Source organism: Pollachius pollachius (assembly GCF_949987615.1).
Source record: "Pollachius pollachius genome assembly, chromosome: 17".
Classification (NCBI taxonomy): Eukaryota; Metazoa; Chordata; class Actinopteri; order Gadiformes; family Gadidae; genus Pollachius; species Pollachius pollachius.
Genome location: NC_136950.1, coordinates 6,632,057 through 6,645,978, shown reverse-complemented (window position 1 = coordinate 6,645,978; position 13,922 = coordinate 6,632,057). Strand labels below are relative to the sequence as shown.

General features: G+C 48.4%; 1 protein-coding gene across 1 annotated transcript in view; it reads right to left on the bottom strand.

Moving 5' to 3' along the window:
* The window catches only part of cnksr2a (connector enhancer of kinase suppressor of Ras 2a), a gene marked incomplete at its 5' end in the record, with an annotated part of 40,063 nt that overhangs the window by 6,725 nt on the left and 19,416 nt on the right, over nt 1-13,922 (bottom strand). Inside the window, 9 exon segments of the mRNA XM_079754599.1 lie at nt 2-169; nt 2,342-2,390; nt 5,132-5,346; nt 7,138-7,223; nt 7,917-8,075; nt 8,563-8,675; nt 12,003-12,149; nt 12,595-12,663; nt 13,415-13,474. Coding sequence (XP_079610725.1) covers nt 2-169; nt 2,342-2,390; nt 5,132-5,346; nt 7,138-7,223; nt 7,917-8,075; nt 8,563-8,675; nt 12,003-12,149; nt 12,595-12,663; nt 13,415-13,474 — 1,066 coding nt within the window.

The window sequence follows — 13,922 nt, the reverse complement described above, 5'->3', positions numbered from 1 at the left end:
TTGATGTACCAGTACAGGCAGGTGTCCTTCAGGACGAACCAGTACTTCTTCCACTTCTGGGAGAAGTAGCCCTTGGCGTCTCTCTTCCTCCACAGCCAGCCCTCGCAGTCGCCCCGGCCCAGCGCCTTGCAGGACACCCGGCGCCGGCTCAGAGAGGTCAGGCCCCGGCCTGGACCCCCAGGGGACACACAGGGACCGGCTAGTGTTAGGACCCCCAGGGGACACACAGGGACCGGCTAGTGTTAGGACCCCCAGGGGACACACAGGGACCGGCTAGTGTTAGGACCCCCAGGGGACACACAGGGACCGGCTAGTGTTAGGACCCCCAGGGGACACACAGGGACAGGCTAGTGTTAGGACCCCCAGGGGACACACAGGGACCGGCTAGTGTTAGGACCCCCAGGGGACACACAGGGACAGGTTAGTGTTTGTGAGGACCCCCACGGGGACACACAGGGACAGGCTAGTGTTAGTGAGCGTAGCTTAGCATGGAGGGGTTCATAGAGTGCAGTGGCTCATCCAAGGCCCTGTATCCAGTGTGAGTCGGACTGACACAGGAGGGGGGTGGTAATATACCGATGGATTGTCTATTCCATTGTGGATGTTCGTTGTTGTAAGGCTGGATAGTAAAATCAATTCCTCCCATTTCTGGAGCTGGAGGTCCAATTTCTTCACGGAAATGACAGGAAGTGTTACGAGACACTTCCTGTCTCGTAACACGGGGTAAGAAGAATCGACCCCTGAAATTGAAAACTTGAAGTTGTATGCTAGAAAGGCAGGAAACAGAGCACCTTCCTCTTGATCTCTCTCTCTCCCTAGCTCTCTCCCTCTCCATTCTGTGTCATTGGGGCTTTTCCTGCTTGTCTAGACCTCTGGCGTTCAGTCTACTGCCATGTGGTTCAGAGCTGCCTACTGGTAAGACTGCCCACATTCAGATTTGAACCCAGAACCTTCGGGGAGTCTCGGCCACCAGACAGCCCTGGTCCCGACTGCGTGTGCACAGATCGGCCGAGAGGAGCTCTGCACTGCGACGGTCCCTAAACCTTCCCTCCCTCCCTCCCCACTCCCCGCTCTCGTCTCAGGGGGGATCACAGGAGGGCTGTCTGCTGATTGAGCAGACGGCGAGGGAATGCGGTGCGCCGGAGCCCGGCTCTAGCAGACGGAGAAAAGGAACCGTCTGAGCGGGATTCATTATTTCAGCGCCCGAGGACATCCCACTCCATTAGACGAGAAGTGACACAGCACAGAGCGGGCGTTTTTAAAATAAACCCTGCTGCCACTCGATGACGTGCGGAGCGCCATGCAGACCGGCCCAGGTGAGGCGCAGGCGATGCACCCAAGTGCATTCTGGGGGAATATAGCATCCCATGAGGCCACGCACTCGTTCTCGCTAGTCACTTGTTATTTGCTCGTCTTCTTATTTAGCGTGTGTCATTCTCGGGGAGATGGCCAGGCCGCAGAGGAAGTGACATCACAAGCAGGCGGGGTTTCGGTGAGACCTCTCGTTTCCAAACTCTGAGCAGGCTATCTGCAGGTTTCAACCAGTTCAATTCAAGACCTACTTTTATAACTTTTTGTGCCACTCAGAACTGCAATTTAATGCAGATTTCATGGCCCAATGGCATATGGTAAAATAACAGTGCCCAATATGGATTTGTCTTATAATAATACTAATAAATTGCCGTAGTCCAATAAAGCAGTGGTGCTTCTCAGGGGCAGTGGTCAACACAGCGTGGGCATGCCATGGGAGGCCAATAAATATATCTTTATTCACATAAAATACATAAATGTTTGACTGATTTGATGTTAAAAAATATATATAAAAGTTTAAGGAATATTCAAAGGATATAAAAGAAAGATTTAGTATCCTAAATCCTTGAAATATATATATATTTGTAAGACTTTAAATACTTTTAATACCCCCCCGGGGCCCCTGTCTGACGCAGTCTCGGTGTGAAGTTGCAGCCTGTTGTGTGATGATCAGTGAGCTGATGTGTCATCGTTTAGCACACAGGTGATAATTGCGTTTTGTGGTTGATGATGACTTGCCAAATGGCAGAGCCTCAAAGTGTTTTCTTTCATCTCCTTCCTCGTAAGTATGGTTCCAAAACGCAAGAAAGCGTGTTACCCCGATGAAAAACATTTTTGTTGATGTGTTTGTAAAGCTCTATGATTCGGAAAAATAGCAGTAGGGCACTTTCATTCATTTCCCTTTGGCCCGGTAGTTTACCACGTCACCACTTTCTGCGGCAGTCTCTCCGTCTCTCTTTCCCCCTCGCTCTCTGCCTCATTATCACCTGTTTGGTTCCAGAAGGGACCCCCGCCCCTTCCTCCTTCTCACCTTTGTTCTTTTTTCTGCTTTTCGTCTGCAACGAGGTCTGCTGGTAGGTCTGGAGAAGATAAGGGGGGCGGGGGAGGAATGAAAGGATGAGAGAGGGAGGGGAAGGGAGAGAGGGTGAGAGAGGGAGGAGGAGGGAGATAGGGTGAGAGAGGGAGGGCAAGGGAGAGAGGGTGAGAGAGGGAGGGGAAGGGATAGAGGATGAGAGAGGGAGGAGGAGGGAGATAGGGTGAGAGAGGGAGGGCAAGGGAGAGAGGGTGAGAGAGGGAGGGGGAGGGAGAGAAGGTGAGAGAGGGAGGGGGAGGGAGAGAAGGTGAGAGAGGGAGGGGGAGGGAGATAGGGTGAGAGAGGGAGGGCAAGGGAGAGAGGGTGAGAGAGGGAGGGGGAGGGAGAGAGGGTGAGAGAGGGAGGGGGAGGGAGAGAAGGTGAGAGAGGGAGGGGGAGGGAGAGAAGGTGAGAGAGGGAGGGGGGAGGGAGAGAAGGTGAGAGAGGGAGGGGGAGGGAGAGAGGGTGAGAGAGGGAGGGGGAGGGAGAGAAGGTGAGAGAGGGAGGGGGAGGGAGAGAAGGTGAGAGAGGGAGGGGGAGGGAGAGAAGGTGAGAGAGGGAGGCGAGAGCTGGTTAGATCAGGGAGAGAGGGATGGAGGCGTGAGCGATGAAAGGGTAAGAGAGGGTGGGACAGATAGAGAGGGAGAGGGATAATGAGAAAGAAACAAGAGAGAGAGGGTTGGAGAACGAGGAACAAACTGGTTGGAGGGAGAGAGAGAGAGAGAGAGAGAGAGAAAGAGAGAGAGAGAGAGAGAGAGAGAGATAATGGGAGAAAGAGAAGGGTAGAGAGAGAGGGAGAAGGAGGCGTGAGGAGCAGGGAGGGATGAATGGATGAAAGTGTTTATAAACAGAGCGGAAAAGAAAAAGGGTGAGCGAGCGAGAGGGAGGAGAGAGAGAGAGAGAGAGAGAGAGAGAGAGAGAGAGAGAGAGAGAGAGAGCGAGCGCAATAGAGATAACTGGCTGTCAGGATGAATCAGTTCACCTTTGTACATCAGAAAGGTTCCTGGTACACCAGAAACGACAGAGCGAGAGGGGGAGAGGAAGAGATGAGGAGAGGAAGCAGGCATGTAGAAATGGGGATAAACAGCATCAGAGAGCGAGAGAGAGAACCAGTGTCTCTCGCCCACACATGCGTGGAGTGATGACACTGCATTTTCCCCTAGCTTCAACACCTTTGACACGGCTAAACATAGAACAGAGAAGGAGAGAGGGAGAGAGAGACAGACCAAAAGAGTGAATGAGCGAGAGAGAGAGAGAGAGAGAGCGAGCCTGACCTGATGAGGTCATATTCAAACAGCAGTAGAGCCAAAGGGAGGAAAAGGAGGAGTGAAGTTTAAAGTTTTGACCCCAATCGAAAGGTCGGATGTGAGTGACAGCTGGGATGTCACATTGTAACGTTCGACACGGAGGGGCGACGGCCAATCACAGCCTATCACTCAGCAGGACAGATGACATGAGCCCGCCCCTTCCCACTGACATGCCATCTGCCATCACAGTGTCCTTACACCCTGCACAACACACACACACACAGGCATACACAAACACACACAGAGACACACACACACAGAGACACAAACAAGCACACAGGCACAGAGACACAAACACGCACAAACAGAGACACACACACACAGGCACACACACGCACAAACAGAGACACAAACACGCACACAGGCAAACACACGCACTCAGCAACACACACACAGAGACAGACACGTACACACAGAGACACACACACACGCACACAGGCCCACACACGCACACACAGGCACACACACGCACACACAGAGACACACACGCGCACTCAGGCCTACACACAAAAAACCCCACACACAAGCCCTCAGAGACACACAACCGCACACAGGCACACACACAAACACGCAGGGACACACACACACACATACGCATACACACACTCACATAGACGTACACACACATACACTGTCATGTGACGTGCATGCCAGCTCAGACAAATTTCCAATGCTGTCAAGATCTCTGTGAGGGTCACTGTGGGCCAAGCTCGTGTGTGTGTGTGTGTGTGTGTGAGTGTTTGGGTGTGTGTGTCACGTCAGACGAACTGCCGGGAGGACAGATGCCATCTCATTACATGACATCATGGGAAGGGGGGTCATGTTTGAGTGTGTGTGCTTGTATGTGTGTGTGTGTTTGTGTGTGTGTGTGAGTCTTTGTGTGTGTAACGTGAGTCTGAGTCCGTGTGTGTCTGTGTGTGTGTGTGTGTGTGTGTGTGTGTGTGTGTGTGTGTGTGTGTGTGTGTGTGTGTGTGTGTGTGTGTGTGCGTCTGTGTGTGTGTGTGTGTGTGTCTGTGTGTGTGTGTGTCTGTGTCGGGGTCCGTGGTCATCACATGTCTCTGTCTCAAAGTGCGTCCCTGCTGCAAGCTGTCTAATAATCCTGTGTTGTGTCTGTGTCTTGTTTTTAGGTGAGAGTAGAACAGTAGATTAGAATTTGATAATGCCTTAATGCCTTTATTACGTAATATTACAATTAGGTAATTTTTTTAATTCATAATAAAAATATTTGCATGCCTGGACGCCGTAAATGTTATATAATTAAATCAAGAAATATAAATTATCAATTTTTTTAGTCCTGCTAATGAGAATGCTTTCTTTACTCGACAAAATATTTGGTAGACCCTGGACCTAAAGTCATGGCATGAAGCTGTTTGTGAAACCCGGTTCAGCCAGTTTGGTTAAAGATTGTTAGCAATATAATGTAAACCAGTGCACCGCTCACGTGATAAATGGGGGCGGGCTCTCTTGGTGGGGAGTCCCTCTGATTGGGCTGGAGGACGTAGTGGGAGGGACTCTGGCTGTGGTGGCTCCGCCTCTTTGCTCTCTTGGCCGTGTCATTGGACCGTTTGCCCACGCGGGCCGTGTGGGATGAGTAGTCCTCAGAGCCTGTCCTCACCTCCCTGCTGGCGAATCCCACGTAGCGCAGCAGTGACGCCTCTGCGGAACAGCCAATCACAGGACAGGATGATATTAGTGCGCTATATCACAGGGTGATATAGCTAAACATTGTAAACAATATGTACTTCTTTGTTACAGTGCTATTATACAGTGTTATTTTAAGAATATACATTTTTTTGCAATGCACTGACTTACTTGCTGCAGTTGACTACCATTAATCACCAAAATAAAATTAAATAAATGAAAATGTTTCAGATTCCCAAAGCTGCTTTCGAGATATATGTATATATTTTCTACTTTATGCTGCACTTACATTTGTTCCAGTTTGTAACATCTGCATAATGACTTAATGCAAATCAAATGAAAATAGGATTTTGTAAAGTAGAAGTGTACACAAAAGGCTTATATGGCTGTGTTTATCCAGAGAGGACTGCAGATATAATATTCATTATGAGCAAAAAGCAATTAGTTACTTTAGGGTTCAGGGCCAAAGCACTATACGCAGAAATATTATTAATAATAATAATAAGCCTTTATGGCTGCATGGTGGAAATTAAATAAATAGTGTTTTGTGTGTGTGTGCGCGTTTATGTGGATGTTTTGTGAGCAGGTGGGTGTGTGTGCGCATGTGTCTTCATGCAGGTATATGTGAATGCAGGTGTGTGCATGTGCGTGTGTGTGTGTGTGTGTGCGTTTGTGTTCATGAGTGTGCATGTGTATTGGTGTATGTGTCACTGTAATCTGTTGCAACACGACATGACTTCTCCAGCCAACTCAGGTTTCCCTCTTACTCTCTCTCTCTCTCTCTCTCTCCGTCTCTCTCTCTCTCTCTCTCTCTCTCTCTCTCTCTCTCTCTCCGTCTCTCTCTCTCTCTCTCTCTCTCTCTCTCTCTCTCCCTCTCTCTGTTCCCACCTTCTCCTCCCCTGGTTGCTAGGCAGCGGCCAATGGGATGTGAAACAGAGAGAAAGGCTGCTGTCAGCGTAACCATGGCAACTGTGTGAGTGATTCAGGTGGAGGTCACAAAGAACAGTCTCTTTTTTTCTCTCCCAGTTTGTGCCTCTCCCACTCTTCCCTCCTTCATTTGACTCTCTCCTGCACTGGCTATGTATCCACTCTCTCTCTCTCTCTCTCTCTCTCTCTCTCTCTCTCTCTCTCTCTCTCTCTCTCTCTCTGTCTCTGTCTCTCTCTCTCTCTCTACCTCTCTCTCTCTCTCTCTCTCTCTCTCTCTCTCTCTCTCTGTCTCTCTCTCTCTCTCTCTCTCTACCTCTCAACCCACCACTTCTTTCCTGTTCTCTGCAGCATCTCCCTCCCCGCTCTTCCACCCCTCCTTCATTTGTTCCCTGTGTTCTCTCCATCTTCAGGTCTGACCTTTTTTGTTCTCTCCTCTCCCTCGATTGCGACAACTGTCTTCATTTCTAGTAACCAAACCTCCCTTTGAGTGTATTCCCGCCCTCGTCATCCTCCCCTCTTCATCTCACTCATCAGCTCTCTCTAATGCTAATTAGAGACACGATGAAAGAGAGAGAGGGAGAGAGAGAGGGAGAGAGAGAGAGAGAGAGAGAGAGAGCCTGTGGGCATTGATTTGCTCATAATGAGGAGCGACAGGGACATTTAGCAGAATCAAACAGGAGATGCACACGAACGCCCACACTCCCACACACACACACACAGACACACACACAGACACACACACAGACACACACACACTCACACACACACACAGTTAGACACGCACACACATAGACAGGCTCAAAGACACACATACGCCCACCCAACACTGTACACACAAACACCGCACACTCAGAGAACTGCAGCGACAGACACACTCACCTCTCTGGTTGTCTCTGTTGAGCTTGGCTGGGTCCTCGTAATCACCAGTCCAGTTACACTCTACAGGCATAGAGATAGGTCTCAGTCTACCTGCAAGCACACACACACACACACACACAAACACCGTAACACACACCCACACAGACACACGCACAAACACACTCACACATACCACCACACACAAAGCAACAGGTACACACATATCACCACACACACACATACACACACACACACACAAAGCAACACATACCACCACACACACACACATTCACGCCATAACACCAAACACACATCCACAATACCGCAATACATACACATAAACCCAAGCCGAAAAACTTTCACACACACATTCAGACACATACCAACACACAAAACCAATTACACACACAACCATACATGCAGAAAATCAATTCATATTAAATTTCATTGTTGCAAATCAAATTCTGTTCAACATCATTTTTTATTTGGCTGTCAAAAATGTTAGGGATGACATCGCACCATGTTTGTTGAAGTTCTTGTTCATATTTTATCACAAAAATCTCTTTGCCACCCTGTTGCTCTGTGAATAGGTACGGTGCTACCAAATCACAGTTATATTATACACACAGACACACACACAAAGACACACACACACACACACACACAAACCCATTGAACACGCACACAAACACACACACAAACACACACACACAAGTACTCACACACAAACCCATTGAACACGCACACAGTCAAGCATAGAAACACAGACCCCCCCCCCGCACACACACAGGAAGTGACACGCACCGTAAGTGGGTGTGGTGCAGTACACAGGCTCCTCCTCTTCCCGTCGGCCCGACTCTTGGTCCAGGAAGGAGTTTGGTGACTCTGGTCGCTTAGCAACCACGATGCTTTCATGGCTACGTGGAACATCGTCTCCAGAGACGGTACCCGTTTCGTCTCTATGGCAACAGCAGTTTTAACAGAAATCAGATCCTTCATATGGAAATAAGGTAGTTACCTGAGGTCGAGGTATGTGTGGTAAGCTATGTCTATAAACAATTTCATTCCTCCTATGTGTACTCCCAAATAATAGACAACATATATATAGTGTGATTTCATCTTACGTTACATTACAACATACAAATTTAGCAGGCACTTTAACTCAAAGCAAATCACAAAATAGTTGTTTGTGGATTAAGGAACATGTCCTTAAGGGGCAGGCAGGGGATTTAGGGTTTCTACACGCCTACATGTTAGACCCCGGAAAAACAATGTTCGATCCTCAACGTCTAAAGCCACAGCCTAGCTCAACCAGTGCCTGATGCATGGAACAACGATGGTTGGGTCAAGAAGGTAAGGGTTTTGGCTCCAAGGACTTTAAGGGCACCTGAACCCAGGAGGGCCACCAACAGGGGAGGCCCCCGCAGGCCTCTTCAGGGTTCTTACCTCGGTGTGTATGGCTCGGCTGGAGGAGGTGGGATGTAGAGATCCTGGAGGGCGGAGCTCTTGGTGGGCGTGCCCGAGGGCGTGGCCGAACTGCTGCCGGGGCTCCTGGTTGGCTGAGCAGAGACACATGGGGGCAGGGCCAGTTTTAATTTGGTCCACTCACTACTACCTGCTGGTGAGCTCACTACTACCTACTGGTCTACTCACTACTAGCTGCTGGTCCACTCACTACTACCTGCTGGTCCACTCACTACTACCTGCTGGTGAGCTCACTACTACCTACTGGTCTACTCAACTACTAGCTGCTGGTCCACTCACTACTACCTGCTGGTCCACTCACTACTGCCTGCTGGTCCACTCACTACTAGCTGCTGGTCCACTAGCTTAAGTGTAAATTGCTAATGCAAAGAGTCATCCTTACAGTATCATATATTCAAACATGTTTACTGTACTTCTCTTGAACAGTTACCAATAAAGTTTGTCAACATTATTGAAGATTTGATCAGAAATGTGTAAGCCCTCAGTCCCATGCTTCTAGACAGCTACGACTTCTCTTGAACTCAAGTCCCCAACTGTAGCCCAATGACAGTACTGTCCAAAGGCAGCCTGACCCAACACAGCTCTGACACCATCGAGGAGCCGCTTTCTCTTTGGCATACATTCCGTCATTGTGCGCCTACATAGACAGAACGAGGGATCTGCGGAATCAAATGACGAACGGTGGCTGAATCACGCTGTATTATATGCAAGTATATTATTTTTTGCAGGAATTATTATTTTTTAACATAGAGTGAGTCAGGAAGGTATGGGAGGGTGAGGAGGAGACATGCAGCAAAGGACCACGGGTAGGAATCAAACCCGGGTCGCTGCGTCGTATAACATGCTCACACCGATATCCCTCTGACTGCAAATATGGAATCTGAAGTTGAGGCCACAATATGTAGAACTATGTTGAATGTGACATGTTTAAAGGTCACTGCCTCATTGGGCGGTCGTCAATAGCTTGGGAAGGTTCCTAACTGAGTGAAATAACCCAACTGTGTCTAAGTAGCAGTCATGATAAGAGCTGTTTGATTTCTCTGAATTCTAAGGGAAAGAGCTTCAATACTTTCTTTCTTATCTCCTTTAGCATATAGGGTACACCGGACCATCCTTTAATGAACAGAATGTAATAATGCTGTCCCACAATTCCTTACGGCAGTAACATTTAAAGCGACGCACCATTCGGTCGCTTACGGTAACAAAAGATCAACATGACCCACAATTATTTTCATACAATGATACTAATTGGGATTGATGTAAAACAAATCAGCCTACATGAAACAACAAGGTACAAATGCACTGGAGAAAGACTCTATTTCAGTGGTCAACTGAAATAGCTGAATAGGAACTGAATAGGAACATTTTAGTTTCACCATTGGTACCATCGTCCATAGTATCCTCACGAGCATAACTACGTAGCTTAGCGTAAGTGCACTCGGGTTCTCTCTGCACTGCGGTGGTCCTCATCTAAGACCACCTTTCTTCAACTCATCCGTTAACCAGCGAGGTCAAGGAAAGGTGGTAAGGAAAGGACAAAGGACGTAATTTTGTTGACTATCTGAAGCAAGCCTTGGTCAGTTGGCTCTGTCTTACAAGATTGCACCCGGTGTGACATAACTTACCTAACTCTCTAAAGAGATCCCTTTAAGTGTTGTCATAACAGATGCAGGTATTGTTTATAACAGTGCAACACAACTTTAATTAAAATGTTTTGCACTCACTACTAAAATGCATTACATAAGAATAAGCCATTCTTATGTAATGCATTTTAGTAGTGAGTGCAATTTTTTTTAATTTAAGTTGTGTTGCACTGTAATATACAAGCCGTATCCGATCACCTGCTGCCCCAGTGTAGCTTGTCGCTCAGACGTAGCACAGAGGTAGATGTACCGGCAACCATCAGGCCTTCTTCCTATGTAAATACTGTTCGGCTGTACGTAGCTAAACAGGCACGAACCGATGAGTGTGATATGTTACCTGCACCAGCTGCAGTCAATATTTCCAACACTGAGTCACCAGAATCAGCGCCATCTTTGCTATCACTAGCAGCTAGCAGCTGTACCCTTTTCCGATTGTCGGGCAGTGCAATGGCTCAGAAGTGACATAGTAAACAGAGGCTCGAGACGATGTGTCACCGTCTTCTCAATTGACTTATAATGAGAGTTTGTCATGATTATTTAAATAGCCTACTTTGTTGTAGACGAGTGTGGCTGTGTGTCATTTGGCTAACGTGTTTGTCATGCTCGATAATTGGCAATGAGTGACAGTAAAAGGGCTAACATGTTGATTCCTCTCTCCGATCTCGACCGCGTTTTTGGATCTGTGTGATGTCTCGGAGGCTGCAGACCCACGCATCGTCACGCAGAAGTAGTCTTTGGACACAAACCTACAATGTTTGAATCATTTATTTAGCTCTTTTACACAACTTGACTAACCTTTTCATGGCCGCAAAACATTTAGACGGCCAAAAAATTTACCGAGCTGAAATGGATTCAACCAAGCTCCAGTACACAAGAAACCGCTTCATAAGAACAACATTTACACAGACTCGGGCTAAGAAAGTTTACTTTGCTGCAGAAAGAATGTGGGTTTAGATTGTTCGTCCAATAGTTGTTTCAATTCATGATATTCACATAATGAATATATTTTCTAGATGAAATATATAAAATATATGGTGCTGTGTTAGGTATAGAAGATGTATGATTGAGTATCTACAGGTTGACAGCAGCTAGTGGGTGATGCCAGCTAGCAACCGTCTTCTTCTATCTTGCTGCTTAATATGCGGTCATTTGGAGGGACTCATTTTTAATCATCTCGCTCTCTCTGTCACTCTCTCTCTACCTCTCTCTCTTTGGCAAAATTAGACTGCTGTTGCTGCAGTGTGAGAGAGGGAAAGAGACAATGAGGGAGGGAGAGGAAGAGTGAGAAGAACCAAGAGACAGAGAGAGAGCCAAAGACATAGCGAGAGAGAGAGAGAGAGAGATGCTCTCAGCCGCAGTGTCCTGACCCAATTACAGGCCTTGGCTGGAATCACCTGCACAGGAGGGACCAGGAGCTTGGGGACGGAGGGGACGGAGGGGATGGAGGGAGGTGGGAGGGAGGTGGGGTGGTTGGGTGTGGGAGGTGGGTGGGGGGAGTGGTGATATGGGCCATAGCAGCACTTTAATAAAGTCTATCAAGGGTATCGTTAGTTCTGGTTGCACACACCCCCCCCCCCCCCCCCCCCCCCCCCCCCCACACACACACACACAAACACACCAACTCACTCTCAAGCACAAACAGTTATGCAAGCTTGACCGTACATACACAAACAATAAATGCTTGCCAAACACACACACACACACACACACACACACACACACACACACACACACACACACACACACACACACACAAACCTGCAGGGCCAGGGGTTTCCAGCGCATGTTCTTGAGCAGCGCGGGGGCAGAGCTGAGGGTGCTCTGGGGGCGTTTCTTCAGCGTGAGAGACACTGCCCCCTTGTCGGCCCGCAGAGAGCCCACCAGGTTACGCAGCTGCCAGCCCACCTGGGGGCGGGATGGGTCAGGAGGACAACGGGCGGTGAGGAGGGAGAGAGGTTTGAAGAGTGCATAGACAGGCCCATATAGAGACACATGTAAACATATAGACGGTGGACATACACACCCACTCGCAAACAATTGCATAAACATCTTCAGTATCTCTGTACACCCACAAACACACTAATGGAGGAATACAGACACGCACGCACACAACCATGCAAGCAAACAAACACTTAAACTGAGCTGAGAATAATTGTGTCTTCATGCACTTTAATCATTGTGAGGCGCACGCACGCACGCACGCACGCACGCACGCACGCACGCACGCACGCACGCACGCACGCACGCACGCACGCACGCACGCACGCACGCACGCACGCACGCACGCACGCACGCACGCACGCACGCACGCACGCACGCACGCACACACACACACACACACAGCACTCACCACAGTCTGGTGGTTGACTTGGATGACCTCATCTCCTGCATGGATCTTCTTACAGCGGTCAGCCGAGGACTAGACACAGCGCGATGGAGAGAGAGAGAGAGAGAGAGAGAGAGAGAGAGACATCCAGAGTCAGAGAGAGACAGACATAAATACATAGAGAGCGAGAGAGAAAGAGACAGAAAGGGAGAAAGTCAGATAGAGAGACAGACATAAACACAGAAAAATAGAGATAGAGAGAGGAATGATGGAGAATAACCCCTTTAGAGAACAGTCGAGGACAAAAGGAGAATTCAAACTGGCTTCGTCATGAATGGATCCCGCATGGCGGTCGATAGCTGCGCCGCGGTGAGGCGGGAGGGCCGGTCTTACAGACAAAGCTAAATAGGGCCAAGTGCAGAAGGGCTCCCAGGGACGCTAACGTACGCTATCGATTGCACCTGCAGTGTCTTGCTGCAGGCTACCAGGTGCACAGGCTCAAATGTCAAGCATGATCTTGTTCTGATTTTGTTTTAATATTGCAAGTTAGGCTAAACGGGTCCCGGCACAGGAATCTAGGCAAACACGTGCCAGGCAAAAGGGATGGGTCACAGGGAGTAAGGCTAACAGGGGCTAAGCTAATGGGTGCTAGGCTAACAGATAAGGCCAACGGGGTGGTGGTAACACGAAGCTATGCTAATGGTTGCTTGGCTAACAGGGTGTGGCACAGGAAGCTAGGCTTACAGGTTTTGACTAACAGTGGGGGATGATGGATATGTACAAGGACGAAATTGTGCATGTGTATGCATATGCATGTAGTTGTGCATACATGGGATTCACTCACCCCTTCTGTGGTCCCTGTGATCACATGTAGGCCATCGTAGGTTGACTTGATGTACATTCCCTGAGAGAGAGAGAGAGAGAGAGAGAGAGAGAGAGAGAGAGAGAGAGAGAGAGAGAGAGAGAGAGAGAGATATCTTAAGGGTTCATCCAAAGTTTATCTCTTGTCGCCATAATCATTTGTGTAATGCACACCCATGAGAAACCTGGTCATACAGCACTTTTCTAAAGTCACCTTAATTGGACAGCTAATTAACCAAATGCAAACCGTATGCTAAAAGGGTCACGGTCGGCTACATACAACTTTTCTTTAATGTTGGCATGAACGGCGTGATTTTAAATTAATTTAGACTGTAATTGTATCTTTTCACATCAGCCATTTTGACATGTCATTTCAGGATAAACACTGGCGTAATTAACAACCTTTATTATGGCCCTATTCCATTAAGGTGGGCCTGGCCCCTGATATGTGGGCCGTAGTTAATTGCATCAATTACTCCTGTGTTTAACCT